The sequence below is a fragment of the Bombina bombina genome, chromosome 5, assembly GCF_027579735.1.
Source record: "Bombina bombina isolate aBomBom1 chromosome 5, aBomBom1.pri, whole genome shotgun sequence".
Classification (NCBI taxonomy): Eukaryota; Metazoa; Chordata; class Amphibia; order Anura; family Bombinatoridae; genus Bombina; species Bombina bombina.
The window spans coordinates 1,067,217,169-1,067,236,294 of NC_069503.1; the positions used below are offsets into that span (position 1 = coordinate 1,067,217,169).

The 19,126-nt window shown below is 40.8% G+C and overlaps 1 protein-coding gene across 1 annotated transcript in view; it reads left to right on the top strand.

Annotated features, from left to right (window-relative positions):
- The window catches only part of NSMCE2 (NSE2 (MMS21) homolog, SMC5-SMC6 complex SUMO ligase), a 1,014,246-nt gene that overhangs the window by 23,444 nt on the left and 971,676 nt on the right, over positions 1–19,126 (top strand). The window contains exon 2 of the mRNA XM_053715348.1: positions 7,515–7,664. Coding sequence (XP_053571323.1) covers positions 7,529–7,664 — 136 coding nt within the window. The 5' untranslated portion in view covers positions 7,515–7,528. The remainder of the gene's footprint in view (positions 1–7,514; positions 7,665–19,126) is intronic.

Below are 19,126 nucleotides of genomic sequence, written 5' to 3' on the forward strand. Positions count from 1 at the left end.
TATTTCCTCGGCTCGAAGAGTCTCTGAGTTATCTGCCTTACATTGTGATTCTCCTTATCTGATTTTTCATTCAGACAAGGTAGTTCTGCGTACTAAACCTGGGTTCCTACCTAAGGTGGTCACTAACAGGAATATCAATCAAGAGATTGTTGTTCCATCTTTGTGTCCTAATCCTTCCTCGAAGAAGGAACGTCTGCTACACAATCTAGATGTAGTCCGTGCCCTGAAATTTTATCTACAGGCAACTAAGGATTTTCGTCAAACGTCTTCCCTGTTTGTCGTTTATTCTGGTCAGAGGAGAGGTCAAAAAGCTTCGGCTACCTCTCTCTCTTTTTGGCTTCGTAGCATAATACGATTAGCCTATGAGACTGCTGGACAGCAGCCTCCTGAAAGAATTACAGCTCATTCTACTAGAGCTGTGGCTTCCACTTGGGCCTTTAAGAATGAGGCTTCTGTTGAACAGATTTGCAAGGCTGCAACTTGGTCTTCTCTTCATACTTTTTCCAAATTTTACAAATTTGACACTTTTGCTTCTTCGGAGGCTGTTTTTGGGAGAAAGGTTCTTCAGGCAGTGGTTCCCTCCGTATAAAGAGCCTGCCTGTCCCTCCCGTCATCCGTGTACTTTTGCTTTGGTATTGGTATCCCAGAAGTAATGATGACCCGTGGACTGACCACACTTAACAGGAGAAAACAAAATTTATGCTTACCTGATAAATTCATTTCTCCTGTAATGTGGTCAGTCTACGGCCCGCCCTGTTTTTTATGGCAGGCTAAAGATTTTTTTGGATTATACTCCAGTCACCACTACACCCTTGGGCTTCTCCTTTCTCGTTGGTCCTTTGGTCGAATGACTGGAGGTGACGTAGAGGGGAGGAGCTATATAGCAGCTCTGCTTGGTGAATCCTCTTGCACTTCCTGTAGGGGAGGAGATAATATCCCAGAAGTAATGATGACCCGTGGACTGACCACACTACAGGAGAAATGAATTTATCAGGTAAGCATAAATTTTGTTTCTTCATACGATCTTCGCTGCACACTGGATAGAGATTTCAAGGGACGCGATTAAAAATGGCCTCCCTTGAATTCCTATTGGCTGATTTGATTCTTCAAATTCAAATCCGCCAATAGGAGGAGAGCTACTCAAATCCTATTGGCTGTTCAAATCAGCCAATAGGATGAGAGCTACTGAAATTCTATTGGCTGATTTGAATTTAGTTATTACTTGCGGTGTGGGTTTGATGGCGGATATAGGGGTTAATAGTTTAATTTGGCTTATTGCATTGTGGGGGGTTGTCGGTCTAGGGGTTAATCCATTTATTATTAGTCGTGAGAGGGGGGATTGCGGATATAGGGGTTTTTACGTGTTGGGCTTATTTTTGGGAGGCATGTTAGACTTTTACGGGAGATTTGTTATTTTCTTTACTTTTCTTTGGCGCCGGAAGTTTCTAAAGTGCCGTTAAGTCACTGGCGACTGGCAAAATTTGTATTTACGCTCATTTCTGGACATCACTAGTTTATCAGACTTACGGCACTTTATGAGGTGAAATTACGGTGACTTTATGTGCGAGGTGAAATTACGGGTGGCGCTGGTTGCAGCGCTTGTGCTGTAGCCTGCGCCGTATATGTAATCGCGCCAATGATGTCTGAAGTTTACCAATATATAGAGGAAATATAATAGTATAACAGTATTGTCAATGAATATTCAGTTTCATATAACAGCATAGTATCATCAGCAATGGTATGCGAGGTAGTAGATATACTTTTATATAACCGACTATAGGTCGGGAGGATAATTCCTCTATAGGACCTAAGCTATTAGTACAACAGAGACATGCCTTTAATTGCAGGATATATACCTTCTGTTTAACAATATACTATTTAGAACTAAAACAGCATATGTGGCAAAAATGGCAAAATTATACTGTCAAGAGAGATTCAATAATATAGAGTATTGTTTAATCTATAGCAGTATTAACTCAAGCATGGTAAATATAATTTAACTCTACTCTATATTGGCAGAGAGAAAAAAGGTATGGTATAGCCCAGAGGGAAACTTAACACAGTTATTATCATCAGATATTGCACTATTCTCTGAGGCAATATGAAAGAGTGAAAAAAGATATTGTAGAGATCCAATTTACAGTCTGATTGACCTATGATCTTGAAGGGAAACTTAGCCCTGTATTAGGTATGTTATTAGACCTTCAGGTTTTTTTATATCTGTAGTCGACCTTAATAGGGTATCAGCTATTAGCGGTGAAGTTATGCATAGTTACTGGCAGAAGTAAAGTCACTTTAGGGGGTCAGGGCTTCCCTCAGACCTTGTGGCTATTCCCAGAAGGTAGTATGGAGGTAGCAGGTCAAAAAAAAAAAACCTCAAGGGTTAATGGTAGGTCTTAAATTCTTTTTGAGAGGATCAATGAAATACCCCAGTACACACCACAGAGAGCGGAATTTGCTAAGGCCAGTCCAAGAAGCCTTCCTCTGACTCTAAGTCAGCATGAAGGGGTCACCCTGATCCAGGCTTGGATCAGATAGGGGCAGGCTTTCTTTCATCAGGCTTGGATCCGTGATGTCCCAGATCCTTGGGTGGTGGAAGAAGTTTCTCAGGAATACAGGATAGGGTTAAAGTCCTTTCCCCCCAGGGGCAGATTTATCCTGTCATGGTTATCAGTATCACCTGTTAAAGAGAGATGCCTTCTTAAGCTGTGTAAAGGACCTATCTTCTCTGAGAGGGGTTGTCCCAGTTCTGGTAGAGGAACAGGGTCAGGGTTTCTATTCAAACGTCTTTGTGGTTCCCAAAAAGGAGGGAACTTTTCGACCCATATTAGACCTCAAATGTCTCAACAAATTTCTCAAGGTTCCATCTTTCAAGATGGAGACTTTTTGCTCCATTTTACCTTTTGATTCAGGAGGGTCAGTTTATGTCTACCATTGACCTGAAGAATGTGTATCTTCATGTCCCTATTCACAAGGAACATCACAAATTTCTGAGGTTTGCCTTTCTAGACAAACACTTCCAATTTTTTGCTCTTTCATTCGGCCTTACTACGGTTTCTCGGATCTTTACAAAGGTTCTAGGAGCACTTTTGGTGGTGGTCAGATCTCAGGGGATAGGGGTGACGCCATACCTGGACGACATCTTGGTTCAGGCGCCATCTTTTCAGTAAGCAAGATCTCATCCAGAGAGGTTGTTGTCTATTCTAAGTTCCCACGGGTGGAATGTGATTCTGGAGAAGAGTTCCCTGGTGCCAGACACCAGGGTGTGTTTCTTAGGAACAATTATAGATTCTCTGTCCATGAAGATTTTTCTGACAGAGGTCAGAAAATCCAAATTTCTTGATTCTTGCCTTTCTCTTCAGTCCTCTACCCGTCCATCAGTGTCTCAGTGTATGGAAGTAATTGGTCTGATGGTTGCTTCCATGGACATCATTCTCTTTGCTCGGTTCCATCTGAGACCCCTACAGTTATGCATGCTCAGACAATGGAATGGATACCACACCGACCTTTCGCAGAAGATAGCTCTGGATCCCCTAACAAGAGACTGGACCATCTGTCTCAGGCTACATGCTTCCTGAGACCATCCTGGGTGGTTGTGATCACGGACGCCAGCCTTTCAGGCTGGGGAGCAGTTAGGGGTTCTTTAAAGGCTCAGGGTCTTTGGACTTGAGAGGAGTTTTCTCTTCCCATAAACATCCCAGAGTTGAGAGCAATTTTCAATGCCTTAACAGCCTGGCCTCAACTAGCTTTGGTCTGGTTTATCAGATTGCAATCGAACAACATCACCTCGGTGGGATACATCAACAACCACGGAAGAACTCGGAGTTCATTAGCTATGAAGGAGGTGACTTGCATTCTCCAGTGGGTGGAGTCTCACGATTGTCTACTCTCTGCCGTTCACATCCCAGGGGTGAACAACTGGGAAGCAGATTTTCTGAGCTGGCAATTTTTCATCCTGAGGAGTGGGCTCTCCACCCAGAGGTTTTTACAATGATAACCCTCTGATAGGAGGTACCGGAGTTGGATCTGATGGCATCCCGTCTAAACACTAAGCTTCCAAAGTACGGTTCTAGATCAAGAGATCCACAAGCCCAGGGCCTATGAATACCCAAAAACTCCCCTCTCCCATCGGGCGAGTAAATCACAAAACTTACCAGCCCGCAAGAAACTTTAGTCGCCCGTGCATATCTGCATGTAGTGTGTATATATCTTATGTAAAAATGCAATATAAATAGTGTTATTGTAATCTCGCATGCATTGAAGACAGAGGTCCCAATTTGAATGCTTTGCAAGCTGCTTACTACCTGGGACGTGAGCATTAATAAAAAGGCTTTAACTTTAGAAAATATTTTTCTATCACCAGGTAGAAAAAAACAGGGATATTATCTTTGAAAAACTGTACAGTCTTTACTTATTTTCTCCTAAGGGAAAAAAAGATATAATTGAGCTTTTTTTTTATTTTCCTTCAGCATATGTGGGGTTACGATTGACTAAGCATATTTAACCTATAGCGCTTTGAGTGGTACTGCATAAATAGGTGAGATATCGAGCATGTTAAAAATACTCCCACCCCCCACCCCTTTCTGCCTGGCTGCCTTTCAACTACTAGCGCGACTGTCAGTGCCGCGCTAGCAGATTTGACTGGGTGCATGGAGATGGAATGTTCTCTACGAATTGGCAAATTCAGTTTTTGGAGCATGAGTAGCGTCCAGGAAAATCATGCACTGCTCTATATTGTTATGGTAGGCAGCTTGTTTGTGTACATTGTGCTGAAGTACTGCAGAGGACCCTGGAGTACTTCAGCATAATGTACGTGAGCAAGCTGCCTACCATAACTATATAGTCACTTAAACCCATACTTCATTCATACACACACAGAGAAGAAACACTCACCGCTCTAGCAGGATGTCTTCCTGCGCAGACAATCTTAGGGGTGGGAAGTAGTAACTGACAAGGAAGAGACCAAGAGCCATGGAGATAAGGGGAGGTCTTTGAATGCATTAAACAGAAAGAACCTCCCCTTTCTTCCCTCCATTCCCGTGTCTGCGGATATGTGGAAGGCAATTTGACATTTTTTTTTATTGCTTCTTATATCTCACTTAAAATGTCAGGTCGCCGTTCGGGCTGGTAACTTAAAAATTTGACTTGCCTGCAAGAATTTTTACTCGCCATTGGTGACCGGACCGGTTTATTCATATGCCCTGCAAGCCGCTCTGATAGATGCTCTGGCAGTGCCTTGGAACTTCAGTCTGGTGTACCTGTAACCTCCGTTTGTTCTCCTTCCTTGAGTCATTGCTCGTATCAAGCTGGAGAGGGTGTCTGTGATTCTAATAGCTGCTGCCTGTCCTTGCAGAATCTGGTTTGCGGATCTAATGAAGATGTCATCTCTTCCCTCTTGGAGTTTACCTTTGAGGAAGGACCTTGTACTTCAGGGTCCCTTCCTCCACCCAAATCTAAATGATCTGAAGCTAACTGCTTGGAAATTGAACGCCTTGTCTTGGCTTGGCGTGGTTTTTCTGAGAAAGTCATTGATACCATGCTTCATGCTCGTAATCCTGTTACTCGCAAGATTTACCATAAGGTATGGCGTAAATACCTTTATTGGTGTTAATCGAAGGGTTTCTCTTGGAGCAGGGTTCCTCAAATTTTGTCTTTTCTTCAGGATGGCCTGGAGAAAGGTTTATCAGTCAGCACTCTTAAGGGTCAAATTTCTGCACTGTCCTTTTGCAGAAACGTCTGGCTGATCTACCAGATGTTCAATCTTTAGTGCAGGCCTTGGTCAGAATCAGGCCTGTGTTTAAACCTGTTGCTCCCCCTTGGAGCCTTAATCTTGATCTTAAAGTTCTGCAGTAGTCTGTTTTAGCCTATACATTCAGTTGATATTACGTTATCTTGGAAAGTTTTGTTTCTCCTTGCTATTTCGTCTGCTCGTAAAGTTTCTGAACTTTCGGCTCTGCAGTGTGATTCTCCTTACCTTATTTTTCATGCAGATAAGGCGGTTCTTCGTAATTAGTTGGGATTTCTTCCCAAGGGAGTATCGGATTGCAATATCAATCAGGAAATTGTCGTTCCTTCGTTTTGTCCTAATCCTTCTTCTCTGAAATTTTACCTTCAAGCAACTAAACATTTTCAGCAATCATCTGCCCTGTTCATTGTTTTTCTGGTAAGCGTAAAGGACACTTCTACTTCTCTTTCTGTCTGGTTGAGAAGTGTTATCCGGTTAGCATATGAGACAGCTGGACAGCAGCATCCTGAGAGAATGACTGATTCCACTAGAGCTGTCTCTTCTTCCTGGGCTTTCAAAAATGAAGCATCTGTGGAACAAATCTGCAAATTTTACAAATTTGATACTTTTGTCTCGGCTGAGGCTTCCTTTGGGAGAAAAGTTCTTCAAGCGGTGGTGCCTTCTGTTTTGGCCTGCCTGTCTTGCTCTCCCTCCCTTCCATTCTGTGCCCTCTAGCTTGGGTTTTGGTTGCCACTAGTAATTGGAATGGATTTGTGGACTCTCCATGCAATTGGAAAGAAAACAAAATTTATGCTTACCTGATAAATTTCTTTCTTTCCTGGCATGGAGAGTCCACAACCGGCCCTTAATTTGATTTAAGACAGTTTTTTGTATAAACCTCAGGCACCTCTTATACCCTTTTGTCATCTTCTATTTACATTTTCCTTCGGCCAAATGACTGGGGATTATGGGTAATGGGAGTGCTTTTGTTTTTGTTCTTGTGTTTACATTGTATAATTGGGGGGGTTTACTATGATTACCCACCAATCAAAAAAGTTATGATTTATTTATTTTTAAGGTAGAATGAGCCCTTGTTTTGTACTCTGTATATGTCCTGGGGCCATTTTTTGAAGTTTATTTTAGGGACTGTGTGGTTGGCAAAAGAGGCATTGCTGTAGGAATGCCGACGGGCAAATGTTATCTCCATGTTTGTGAATGAAAAACTGAGACTAGGAAATCCAGAAGTGCCTGGGAAGTGTAGTGTATGTGTATGTATATATAAATAGTGTACACCAATTTTCATATAACTGATCTGAATATTCTGTATAAAACCTTTTAAAAATGTACTCAGAAGCTTCAAATTTAGCATTGTTGATGAGGATAGACTTTGACACACACTGAAATGGGCTGAGAAAGCAGGAAGAGCAGACTCCCTCCCCCCTGCATATGGATAGACCCATTACAAAAACAGGAGTCTGTAGACATCAGTATATATCTAAAACTTTGGGGCTAGGTTAGGAGTCTTAAAATCAGCACAGTTTTAAAAATAAGCAAAACTATACATTTTTATAAAAACACTCCCAGATGGGTTTTATAAATGGATCTACAAAACATTTATGTAAAGAAAAATCTAGTGGACAATGTTCCTTTAAGCATTTATCTTTATCATTAAGTGGACTTGGAACCTTTTTTTTATGCCTGAAGACATCTATTGACATTTGTCTGTGTGTCTGTCTATAAAACACTCTTATGCTGCCAGCCTTATAACATTATTGCATATCTTTTGCAGGGATTTATTTCAAGATGTCAGGTCGTACAGCGCCATTAATCTCATTCACCTTTATCGATAACTCCATTTCATCCCTGAAAAACTGCCAAACCTATATTAGCACAGGGATGGAAATTGCATCTGGAGTGGCGCTTGATCTACTAGAGAATGGTAATTTTCCTTTTATGTTTCTCTCCATTGTGGTCTTCTATTGTAATGCTAAATTTTTCAATTATTATTATTATTATTTTTTATGCCTCGCTTGTATTGTGCAGAATGCGCAGAGAGATATATGCATTATTGGGGTTTTGTAAGATAATTGCAATTCAAAAGTCTATAACAATATTAGAGAATAATTCAAAAGAGCACTAGATAGCAGCACTATTTCTTGCCATTTAGTGCTACAGACGCCTACCTAGGTATCTCTTCAACAAAGAATATCATGGGAACAAAGTAAATATGATAATAGTAGTAAATTGGAAAGTTGGTGTTTTTTTGTTTTTTGCATGCTGTCTGAATCGCAAAATAAATTTTTGGAGTATCATTTCCTTTTTAAAAGAAATCTAAAAAGTCATGTTTAAAGGGAAATTAGACACTTTGACATGGCATTATAACATGATAAATCGTATGTGTAAAAAAAAAACCTCTGCAATATACTTTCATTATTTATTTTGTCCCTTTTCCTGTAATTCCATTTTGAAATTGTGAGCTTTTCAGTTCCTGTTAGAAATGGAAGTGCAGAACAGTTATATTCCACACAGCCAATGGCTGCACACTCTAGTGACCTATTTATAAATGTCCCTAATTGGCCACAGCAGAGAAGGTAACCTAAGTTACAACATGGCAGCTCCCATTGTTTTATAGACATTAAAACTTTACACTTATTTTGTCAATATTTAAGCAGCTAAAAAAACTTTAAAAATGCATCTACATGTTATTCTCAGACTAATATTTTCTTTGAATTCTTCATTCTATCTAGCATTTATTTAGTGTTTAGTTTCCCTTTTAAGTGTATTTTATACATCACTATTGTTTATTAAATTGCAGTATAAAGTTATCTGCATCATATTAAGAACGCATGTGCATTATACTATTTTAGTAGTACAGATCTTAGTGTGTTGCACTTTCACAAGAAGAAATTAGCCAAATGCTGCTGGCAGCCGTCATATTTGGCATTCGTTTCCTACTAAAATAGACAAATGCACATGCCTAATACTAAGGCTTTGTTATAGTATTCTTTGTTGAAACGTTCATTTAGAGCAGTGTTTCCCAAACCCAGTCCCCAGGACCCTTACTCAGGCCAGATATTCATTATATCTTAACTAGAGCACAAATTAAATAATCAGCTGATGGGTGAGCTGATTGTTTCACCTGTGCTCTAGTTAAGATATAATGAATATCTGGCCTGAGTAAGGGTCCTGGAGACTGGGTTTGGGAAACACTGATTTAGAGCATACCTAGGTTTGCTTAGGAGCATGCACGTGTACTGCTGCCATATATTGCCCAAGACACGTGCACACTTCTGAGCATACGTAGGTGTTCTCTGATGAAAAGGAGATACATTTCAAGGGTACAAAGAGAGCGTTTCATTTTTATAATAAAAGTAAATTGGAAGTTTAAGTTGCATTCTCTATTTTAAATCTTTTATTCCTAAATGTTTCAGGTTTCTAAAACATTTCATTGCTTCTCCAATGAAATATAATAGTTGTTTGTTAAAAAGGATCTAGGGCGTTACCTACCTGCACATTAATATTAATTTTGCTCTGTGTGAAGGAATCACAAAAAAAAAGGCGCCTCCTAGTGTGATATAGTTATGGAAAATGGAGATGCTGTGATAGCCAAATTTATACTCACAGATGGAGCAGCACTCAGTTGTGCTAATAGAATCAGTCTGGGAACTCTGTGTCCCAGCTCACTGTAAGCAATGGAATAGCAGGTTTCTCCAATGTCCCAAATTGGACCGAATAAGCTCAAACTCTCAAAGTGTTATAAAACCCAAAATGTAATGGTATATAAAAATGTCAGATGACAATAATATAAAAGAACAATAAGTAACGCGTTTCTCAGACTGCTGTCTGTTTCATCAGGCTTCTGTTCCTAAAGTGAGAGTACTGGCTTATATATACCTAATATCCTATCCCTATCCTCATAAAACCACACCTATTTCAGGTGTGGATACACAAAATTAGTTGAATGGAACTAACCCCTTACAGCTAAGCACCTTCCCCAAACAATGACACACCCATTCTGGTGTGTGTCTACCTAATTACTCTAAGTTGATAAACCTTATGGTGCTAAAATATGTTGTTTCTCCAAAAAATACACAAACAACCATGTATACATGAATACAAATAATAAACATCAAGTCTTGTAAGTTGATAAACCTTATGGTGCTAAAATATGTTGTTTCTCCAAAAAATACACAAACAACCATGTATACATGAATACAAATAATAAACATCAAGTCTTGTAAGTTGATATACCTTATGGTGTAAAAATATGTTGTTTCTCCAAGTAATACATAAACAGCAATGTATATGTGAATACAAATAGTGAACATCATATCCTGTAGTGTGTATCATGTTGACCAAGAGATGCTGTATACTCAAATGAAGCGAATCAAAGTGATCTAAATAGTATTCCAAATTTGCGCCCCCTAGAGTAACCACTCAGTTTGGTTAATAGGTTATCTCACATTAATATAAATGTTGTATTGGTGACAATATCTAGGTAACTTTTGCTTCTGTGTAAACTTATCTTATATTGTTATTTCTAAGAATGCCCAAATCTTATGTTGTTGCCAGAGAAGTGTATAGCATTTTTGAGCCATATTTGGATTGTATTTTGTCGCATACAACAGTAGCCTCACAATAAATTGTTCTGGTCAGGCTTCAGTAGCTTTAATCTGTTTTAGGTTACCGTATATATACCTTATATATGTATGTATGTATGGGGTACTTGTAAAGCGCATCTAATCACCCATAAGAGTCTCAAGGTGCTGCTCATTTTATTGACCTCGGAAGGATGAAAGGCTGAGTGGACATCGCCGGGGATCAAACCTGCAACCCCTGGGTTGCTACAGAGCTCAGCCACAGTGTCTTAGCATGCTGAGCTGTGTATGTGTATATATATATATATATATATATATATATATATATATATATATATATATATATATATATATATAGTCTGTGATTGGCTGATGGCTGTCACGTTTCAGGGGGCCGGCACATGGGGGAAAAGATACATTTTTAAGAAAAAAATCCACTGCTTATTTGAAAGTGTTGTTGCATTGTCTTTCCTTCCATAACTTTTGAGAAATACAACACCTGGCCACCAGGAGGAGGCAAAGACACCCATGCCAAAGGCTTAAATATCCCTCCCACTTCCCCTATCCCCCAGTCATTCTTTGCCTTTCATCACTATTGGAGGTGTCAGAGAAGTGTCAGAAGATTTGGATAGTCCTGTATGGGCATGTTCCCTTCGTGAAAGGACTGGAGTTTTAAGTAATCATGTCAACCGCTCACTGAGAGTATTGATGAAAGTTACAGTCTGGAGATGCAGGGAAAGTTTTTCTGCAAACCCATCCAGACTGTCGCTAACAGCTCCTGAGCAATCAGTGTTGACAAGTTTCACTGCTTGCTGCTACACACTCAAGTCCATGTCAGAAGTGCTGCTGCAAGACTGTCATACTTAAGAGGCTGTTCCTGTTCCACAGCATGGATCCTGGAGGGCAAGACCGTTTTTTTATACATTGTAAATCGCTACACAGGGTCACAGTGTGGCTCCTTTATACCTCGATAGGATCAAGGGTTAATATATCCTTCAGGGAGATTATTTGAACAGTTTGGTGATATGTATCTGCTTAATGTGAGAGTTTTTTTAGGCTCATAGGCTGTGTGTTTTTGGCTTGGTTTCACTTTCTTTTTTGAAGTGTTGCGCAGCTCATAATAGCTTGGTGCCCTTTTTTATAGCAGGGGAAGTCCTGTCTTACGTACTACGTGACCGGGTGGGGTCTCTTTCATTTCCTAAGATCCTGCTGCAGACATCACTCCTGAGGAGAGCGTTTTCACTGTTGGCTGTCTGGGTCTAGGAGGTGGTGAGTGCGCCAGCCATTGGGAGTATTAAGTTGCCATTTTTTAAATAAAAGCATTTCTTTTTTATTGTCCTTCTGTGGGTATATTCAAAGCTATGGAGGATTCTGATACTACATTAGAAGGTTCCGCTCCTTCTGTACTAAATAATAATTCCTGTTTATATTGTGAGGAGGCTGTGGTTTGCCCGCCTGCTCAATTTTGTTCCATTTGTCTAAACACTGTTCTAAAATCTAAGAAGGGAGACAAGCCTGCTAATACTCATAGCACTATTAGCCCTTCTGAGCCGTCTACTTCTCAGGAATCTGGGTCCCGAGAAATTACTACCCTCTCTACAGGGAGTGCAGAATTATTAGGCAAATGAGTATTTTGACCACATCATCCTCTTTATGCATGTTGTCTTACTCCAAGCTGTATAGGCTCGAAAGCCTACTACCAATTAAGCATATTAGGTGATGTGCATCTCTGTAATGGGAAGGGGTGTGGTCTAATGACATCAACACCCTATATCAGGTGTGCATAATTATTAGGCAACTTCCTTTCCTTTGGCAAAATGGGTCAAAAGAAGGACTTGACAGGCTCAGAAAAGTCAAAAATAGTGAGATATCTTGCAGAGGGATGCAGCACTCTTAAAATTGCAAAGCTTCTGAAGCATGATCATCGAACAATCAAGCATTTCATTCAAAATAGTCAACAGGGTCGCAAGAAGCGTGTGGAAAAACCAAGGCGCAAAATAACTGCCCATGAACTGAGAAAAGTCAAGCGTGCAGCTGCCAAGATGCCACTTGCCACCAGTTTGGCCATATTTCAGAGCTGCAACATCACTGGAGTGCCCAAAAGCACAAGGTGTGCAATACTCAGAGACATGGCCAAGGTAAGAAAGGCTGAAAGACGACCACCACTGAACAAGACACACAAGCTGAAACGTCAAGACTGGGCCAAGAAATATCTCAAGACTGATTTTTCTAAGGTTTTATGGACTGATGAAATGAGAGTGAGTCTTGATGGGCCAGATGGATGGACCCGTGGCTGGATTGGTAAAGGGCAGAGAGCTCCAGTCCGACTCAGACGCCAGCAAGGTGGAGGTGGAGTACTGGTTTGGGCTGGTATCATTAAAGATGAGCTTGTGGGGCCTTTTCGGGTTGAGGATGGAGTCAAGCTCAACTCCCAGTCCTACTGCCAGTTTCTGGAAGACACCTTCTTCAAGCAGTGGTACAGGAAGAAGTCTGCATCCTTCAAGAAAAACATGATTTTCATGCAGGACAATGCTCCATCACACGCGTCCAAGTACTCCACAGCGTGGCTGGCAAGAAAGGATATAAAAGAAGGAAATCTAATGACATGGCCTCCTTGTTCACCTGATCTGAACCCCATTGAGAACCTGTGGTCCATCATCAAATGTGAGATTTACAAGGAGGGAAAACAGTACACCTCTCTGAACAGTGTCTGGGAGGCTGTGGTTGCTGCTGCACGCAATGTTGATGGTGAACAGATCAAAACACTGACAGAATCCATGGATGGCAGGCTTTTGAGTGTCCTTGCAAAGAAAGGTGGCTATATTGGTCACTGATTTGTTTTTGTTTTGTTTTTGAATGTCAGAAATGTATATTTGTGAATGTTGAGATGTTATATTGGTTTCACTGGTAAAAATAAATAATTGAAATGGGTATATATTTGTTTTTTGTTAAGTTGCCTAATAATTATGCACAGTAATAGTCACCTGCACACACAGATATCCCCCTAAAATAGCTATAACTAAAAACTACTTCCAAAACTATTCAGCTTTGATATTAATGAGTTTTTTGGGTTCATTGAGAACATGGTTGTTGTTCAATAATAAAATTAATCCTCAAAAATACAACTTGCCTAATAATTCTGCACTCCCTGTACATTACCGGATCCACATGTGGTTCCTTGTGGCTCAACTAATCCTCCATCTGGAGTGCCTTACCTCGCTCTAACAAACGCAAGGGAAAGGTTAAACGTAGTTCTTCTGACCTTGAGTCATCTAAATATTTATTTGTCGGATTTAACTATTATATCCCAGCTATCCGAGGATGAGTTAACCTCTGTAGCTTCAGAGGGTGAACTTTCTAAGTCGGAGACTTCAGTTATTAAATCTCCTTCAGCGGAGGAAACCTTTAGATTTAAAATTGAGCATTTGCATTTTTTATTAAAGGAGGTTCTGTCTACTCTAGAGGTTCCAGAGGCTACACTCCCTGAGGAAACTAAGATCTCTAAATTAGCAGGGTTTACTAAGATAGGAAGGTCCCTCTGACTTTTACTGTGCCAGTTAAGATGGCGAACATTATTAGTAACAAATGGGAAAGAGTAGGAACTTCTTTTTCCCCCTCGTCTACTTTTAAAAAATGATTCCCAGTCCCTGACTCTCAATTAGATTTGTGGGGATCCATCCTGAAGGTGGATGGCGCTACTTCCACGCTCACTAAGCATACTACTATCCCTCTGGAGGATAGTTCTTAGTTTAGAAAGCCTATGGATAAAAAAAATTGAAACTTTTCTGAGGAAGATGTTTCAACATACAGGGTTTTTATTTCAACCGGCAGCAGCTGTAGTCGCGGTTACTGGAGCAGCTACCTACTGGTGCGACACTGTCGGAGCTCATTGAGTTAAAGACCCCCCTCGAGGATATTCGGGAGAGAATTAAGGCACTGAGAATTACTAACTCCATCTGTGATGCAAATATGCAGATTATTCGCATAAATGCAAAGGCTGCTGGCTTTGCGGTTCTAGCCCGCCGGGCTCTCTGGTTGAAGTCGTGGTCTGCGGATATGACTTCTAAATCCAGACTCTTTTCTCTTCCCTTCAAGGGGAAGATTTTATCGGTCCAGGGCTGGACTCCATTATCTCTATGGTTACCGGAGGGAAAGGTGCATTCCTACCGCAAGATAAGAAGAATAGGCCTAAGGGACGGCAACTGTCTAATTTTCGTTCTTTTCATGCTGGCAAGTTGCAACGACAGCCAGTCCTCTTCCAAGTCTGAGTATCCCAAGAGTACTTGGAAGCCCGCTCACTCCTGGAATAAGTCAAAACAAACTAAGAAGCCTGCAGAGAACAAATCGGCATGAAGGGGCTGCCCCCGATCTGGGATCGCATCGAGTAGGGGGCAGACTGTCTCTTTTTTTTACATAAACTTGGTTCCAGGATGTACAGGATCCTTGGGTCCTGGAGGTTGTATCTCAAGGATACAGGATAGGATTCAAGTCTTATCTGCCATGGGGCATATTCCTACTCTCCAGTCTTTCAACAAGACCAGAAAAGAGGGCTGCCTTCTTAGGTTGTGTACGGGATCTCTCCTCTCTAGGAGTACTTGTCCCGGTATCCACAGCAGAAAGAGGTTTGGGGTTTTATTCAAACCTTTTCATGGTTCCAAAGAAGAAGGAAACTTTCCGTCCAATTCTGGACTTAAAGTGCCTAAACAAGTTTCTGAGTGTTCTCTCTTTCAAGATGGAAACAATAAGGTCAATCCTGCCTCTGGTTCAGGAAGGACAGTTTATGATCATAATAGACCTGAAGGATGCATAACTTCATGTTCTGATTCACAGGGAACATTTTGAGTTCCTGAGGTTTGCCTTTCTCGATCAGCACTTCCAGTGGCTCAGTGTTTGGAGGTAATCAGACTCATGGTGTCCTGCATGGACATCATTCCTTTTGCCAGATTCCATCTCAGACCCTTACAGCTATGCATGCTGAGACAATGGAACGGCGACCATTCAGATCTGTCTCAACAGATCTGTCTCAACAGATTGGGCTGGACAGCCTGTCGAGAAACTCAATCTCCTGGTGGCTCTGTCCAGATCATCTGCCCCAAGGGGAACGAGAAGTTCCTTGGCGATGAGAGAAGTATCTCAGATACTAGAGTGGGCAGAGACTCTCAAATGTACGCTGTCAGCGATCCACATTCCGGGTGTGGACAACTTGGAAGCGGACTTTCTCAGCAGGCAATCCCTTCACCCAGGGGAATCGTCTCTTCACCCCGACGTGTTTGCAGAGATATGCAGCGAGTGGGGGATGCCGGAGGTATCTCATTACATCCCGCCTCAATACCAAGCTACCGAGGTACGGGTCGAGGTCGAGGGGTCCTCAGGTGGCATTGATAGATGCCCTATCAATACCATGGAGGTTCAGTCTCGTATATCTTTTTCCTCCATTATCGCTTCTCCCTCGTGTGCTGGCTCGCATCAAGCAGGAGCGATCATCTTTGATTCTGATTGCTGCATCGTGGCTGCGGACGTGGTTTGCGGATCTGGTGGGGATGTCCTCATCTCCTCAGTGGAGGTTACCTTATTGCAGAGATCTGCTGATACAGGGTCTCTTCGTTCATCAAAATCTAGATTCTCTGAGGCTGACTGCGTGGAGATTGAACGTTTAGACTTGGCAAAAGAGGGTCCTCTGAGAGTGTTATCGACACTCTGGTTCAAGCTCGTAAGCAGTTACTCGTCGTATCTACCATAAAGTGTGGAGGACTTACTTGTACTGGTGTGAGAAGCGTGGTTTTTCCTGGCATAAGGTTAAGATTGCTAGAATTTTAGCTTTCCTCCAGGATGGACTGGAAAAGGGCCTATCTGCTAGTTCCATGAAGGGACAGATATTGGCCCTGTCAGTGTTACTGCACAAAAGATTGGATGAGCTTCCGTATTTGCAGTCCTTTGTTATGGCTCTGGCTAGGATCAGACCCGTGTTTAGATCTGGGGCTCCGCCTTAGAGCCCCAATCTTGTTCTTAGTATTTTGCAGCAGGCTCGTTTCTGAGATTTCTTCTTTGCAATGTGATTCCCCTTATCTGGCTTTTCATGCTGATAAGGTGGTTGTATGCTCTAAACTAGGGTTCCCTAAGGTGGTGTTGAATCGTAACATTAATTATGAAAATGTTGTTCCTTCCTTGTGTCCTAATCCTTCTTCAGCGAAGGAACATTTGTTTCATAATCTAGATATGGTTCATGCCTTGAAGTTCTATCCACAGGCTACTAAGGAATTCAGACAATCTTCCTCTTTGTTTGTCATCTATACGGGGAAGTGTAAGGGGCAGAAGGCTACTACGACTTTTCTATCCTTCTGGTTGAGGAGTGTCATCCGCTTTGCTTATGAGACAGCGGGACGACATCCTCCAGAGCGGATAAAGGCTTATTCCACTAGAGCCGTGGCTTCCGCTTGGGCTTTTAAGAACAAAGCCTCAATGGATCAGATTTGCAGCTACCTGGTCCTCCTTACACACTTTTTTCTAAATTTTACAAGTTTGATATCTTTGCTTCGGCTGAAGCAGCTTTTGGGAGAAAATTTTTGCAGGCTGTGGTGCCCTCAGAATAGGGTCCGCCTCTCTTTTCTGTTCCCTCCCGTTATTCATTCAGTGTCCTCTGGAGCTTGGGTATAGTTTTCCCAACAGTAAGGAATGAAGTTCTGGACTTTCCCTGCCTTATGGAAGGAAAACCTAATTTATGCTTAACAGATAAATTCCTTTCCTTCCTGGCAAGGAGAGTCCACGACCCCGTCCGTAATTAATTTTTTTGAAGTGTGGCTCCCTTTTAATATTATTTCTTCTGGCATCTTTTATACCCTGATGTTTCTCCTACTTTTCCTTGTTCCCTCTGCAGTGTGACTGGGGGATAGGGGAAGTGGGAGGGATATTTAAGCCTTTAGCTGGGGTGTCTTTGCCTCCTCCTGGTGGCCAGGTGTTGTATTTCCCAACAGTAAGGAATGAAGTTGTAGAGGAATTTATCTGGTAATCATAAATTGTTTTTTTTATTATGCACTTATTAATTATGCAATTCTACTGCATTTAATGGTCATTTAAGATAACTTAACTTTATGGTCTATTATCCATTCTTTTTAGTAACAATTCTTACTTACTGCTACACTATAAAGTCCCAATATATGAAAAATAATGTCATGCTAGTGGATTTCACATTTAAAAGAACAGTCTATGCAGCACAGCTATAGCTGCAAAGCTGGTTGGTTAACTGAACACATACTTTGTGTCACATGAACTTTTTTTTTTTTTTTTATATATTCATTTTTATTGAAAATAATACAGATCATACATTACAACATTATAATCATATACAAGGTGTCTTTGTCAAACAATGTAAAAGAAGAAAAAAAAAAAGAAAAAGTATAACAAAGTAATTCAGCTATATAGCGTATTTTGCAAGTCTAAGAGTCCATTGCTATGAGCGAGAGTGTCTTCTATCATTTAATCAGCAATAGCCGTATTGTACTCAATGCTTGTATTAGCGCGCAGCAAAGGCTGCTTATTGTAACTCACTGAAGTTCCTTGTTTAATTACATATATTTGTAGATTGACATTGCAAGACATTTATGGGTCTGATCCGTAGAGAATATAATGTATATAACAATTTGAGAAACTTGTTTATGAAAAAGAACAACATTAACAAAAAACAGGATTGAAACAAAAACAAAAAATCTTTCTTCCAGGGTGTATCCACAGTAAAGAGCAAAAATACCTAATGCTTCTATCATTCATAACACATTAATCAAAAAGGTCGCCTTTCAAGTAACACAAAGTATACAAAGTATATCCACATCCCTACAGATACCAGATGTTTCAGCCACTTATCCATTATTGCCATGTTTATACTGTTCCCATAGAAATACTATGTCATGATATAAATTTAAATTGCCCTGGGATAGATAAAAATATCTCTCCATTGCAATAACATGATCTACCTGTTGTCTCCATTTATCTAAACTAGGGACCTCTGATGACTTCCAAAAACTGGGAATTAATTTCTTAGCTACATTAAACATAATCTGGGCAATGCAGCGTCTTATCTTGCATGGGATACCGGAGAGGTCATTAAACAGAGGAATCATGAGATCGAAAGCTAGAGTTATACCTGTGGTGATCTTAACTGCTTCAAAAATATGCTTCCAAAAGGGGTAAAGACGTGGGCAATCCCACCATATATGTGATAGTGTCCCAATCTGGCCACATCCCCTCCAACACTTGTCACTTGCTTTTGGGAACATAAACTTTAGTCTGTGTGGCGTGAGATACCACCTTGTTAGAATCTTTATATTCGTCTCTAGATAATGTGCCGAGCGTGCAGACCCTGCTGTAAATCTAGCCCATTTTTTCCACTGTTGTGCACTAATTTGTATCCCCAGATCATCCTCCCACTTCCTTATATATTTTGGTTTGTCTGGTAGGTCTAGCGACAAAAGGAGTTGGTATATTGAAGATATAATACCCCTTTTTGTTGTTTTACCTTTTAGGCATAAGTCTTCAAAAGGTGTAAGATTTCGCATAAAATTATTTCTATCTCTATGAGTTAAGATGTAATGTCTGGCCTGATGTAGGTTCAACCAATTTGAGAAAGTATAAAATCCTCTGTCCAACAACCTCTGTTTATCACTAATCTTCCCATCTTCCATCATTGCACAGATGGGAATCAAATCATAAAACTCATTCACTTCCCCATCTATAAGATTATTCTGGAGCCAATTTGCGCCAATCTCTCTATTGTCTGACAATGTAGTGAGGGGTGAGTATGTTGTGGATA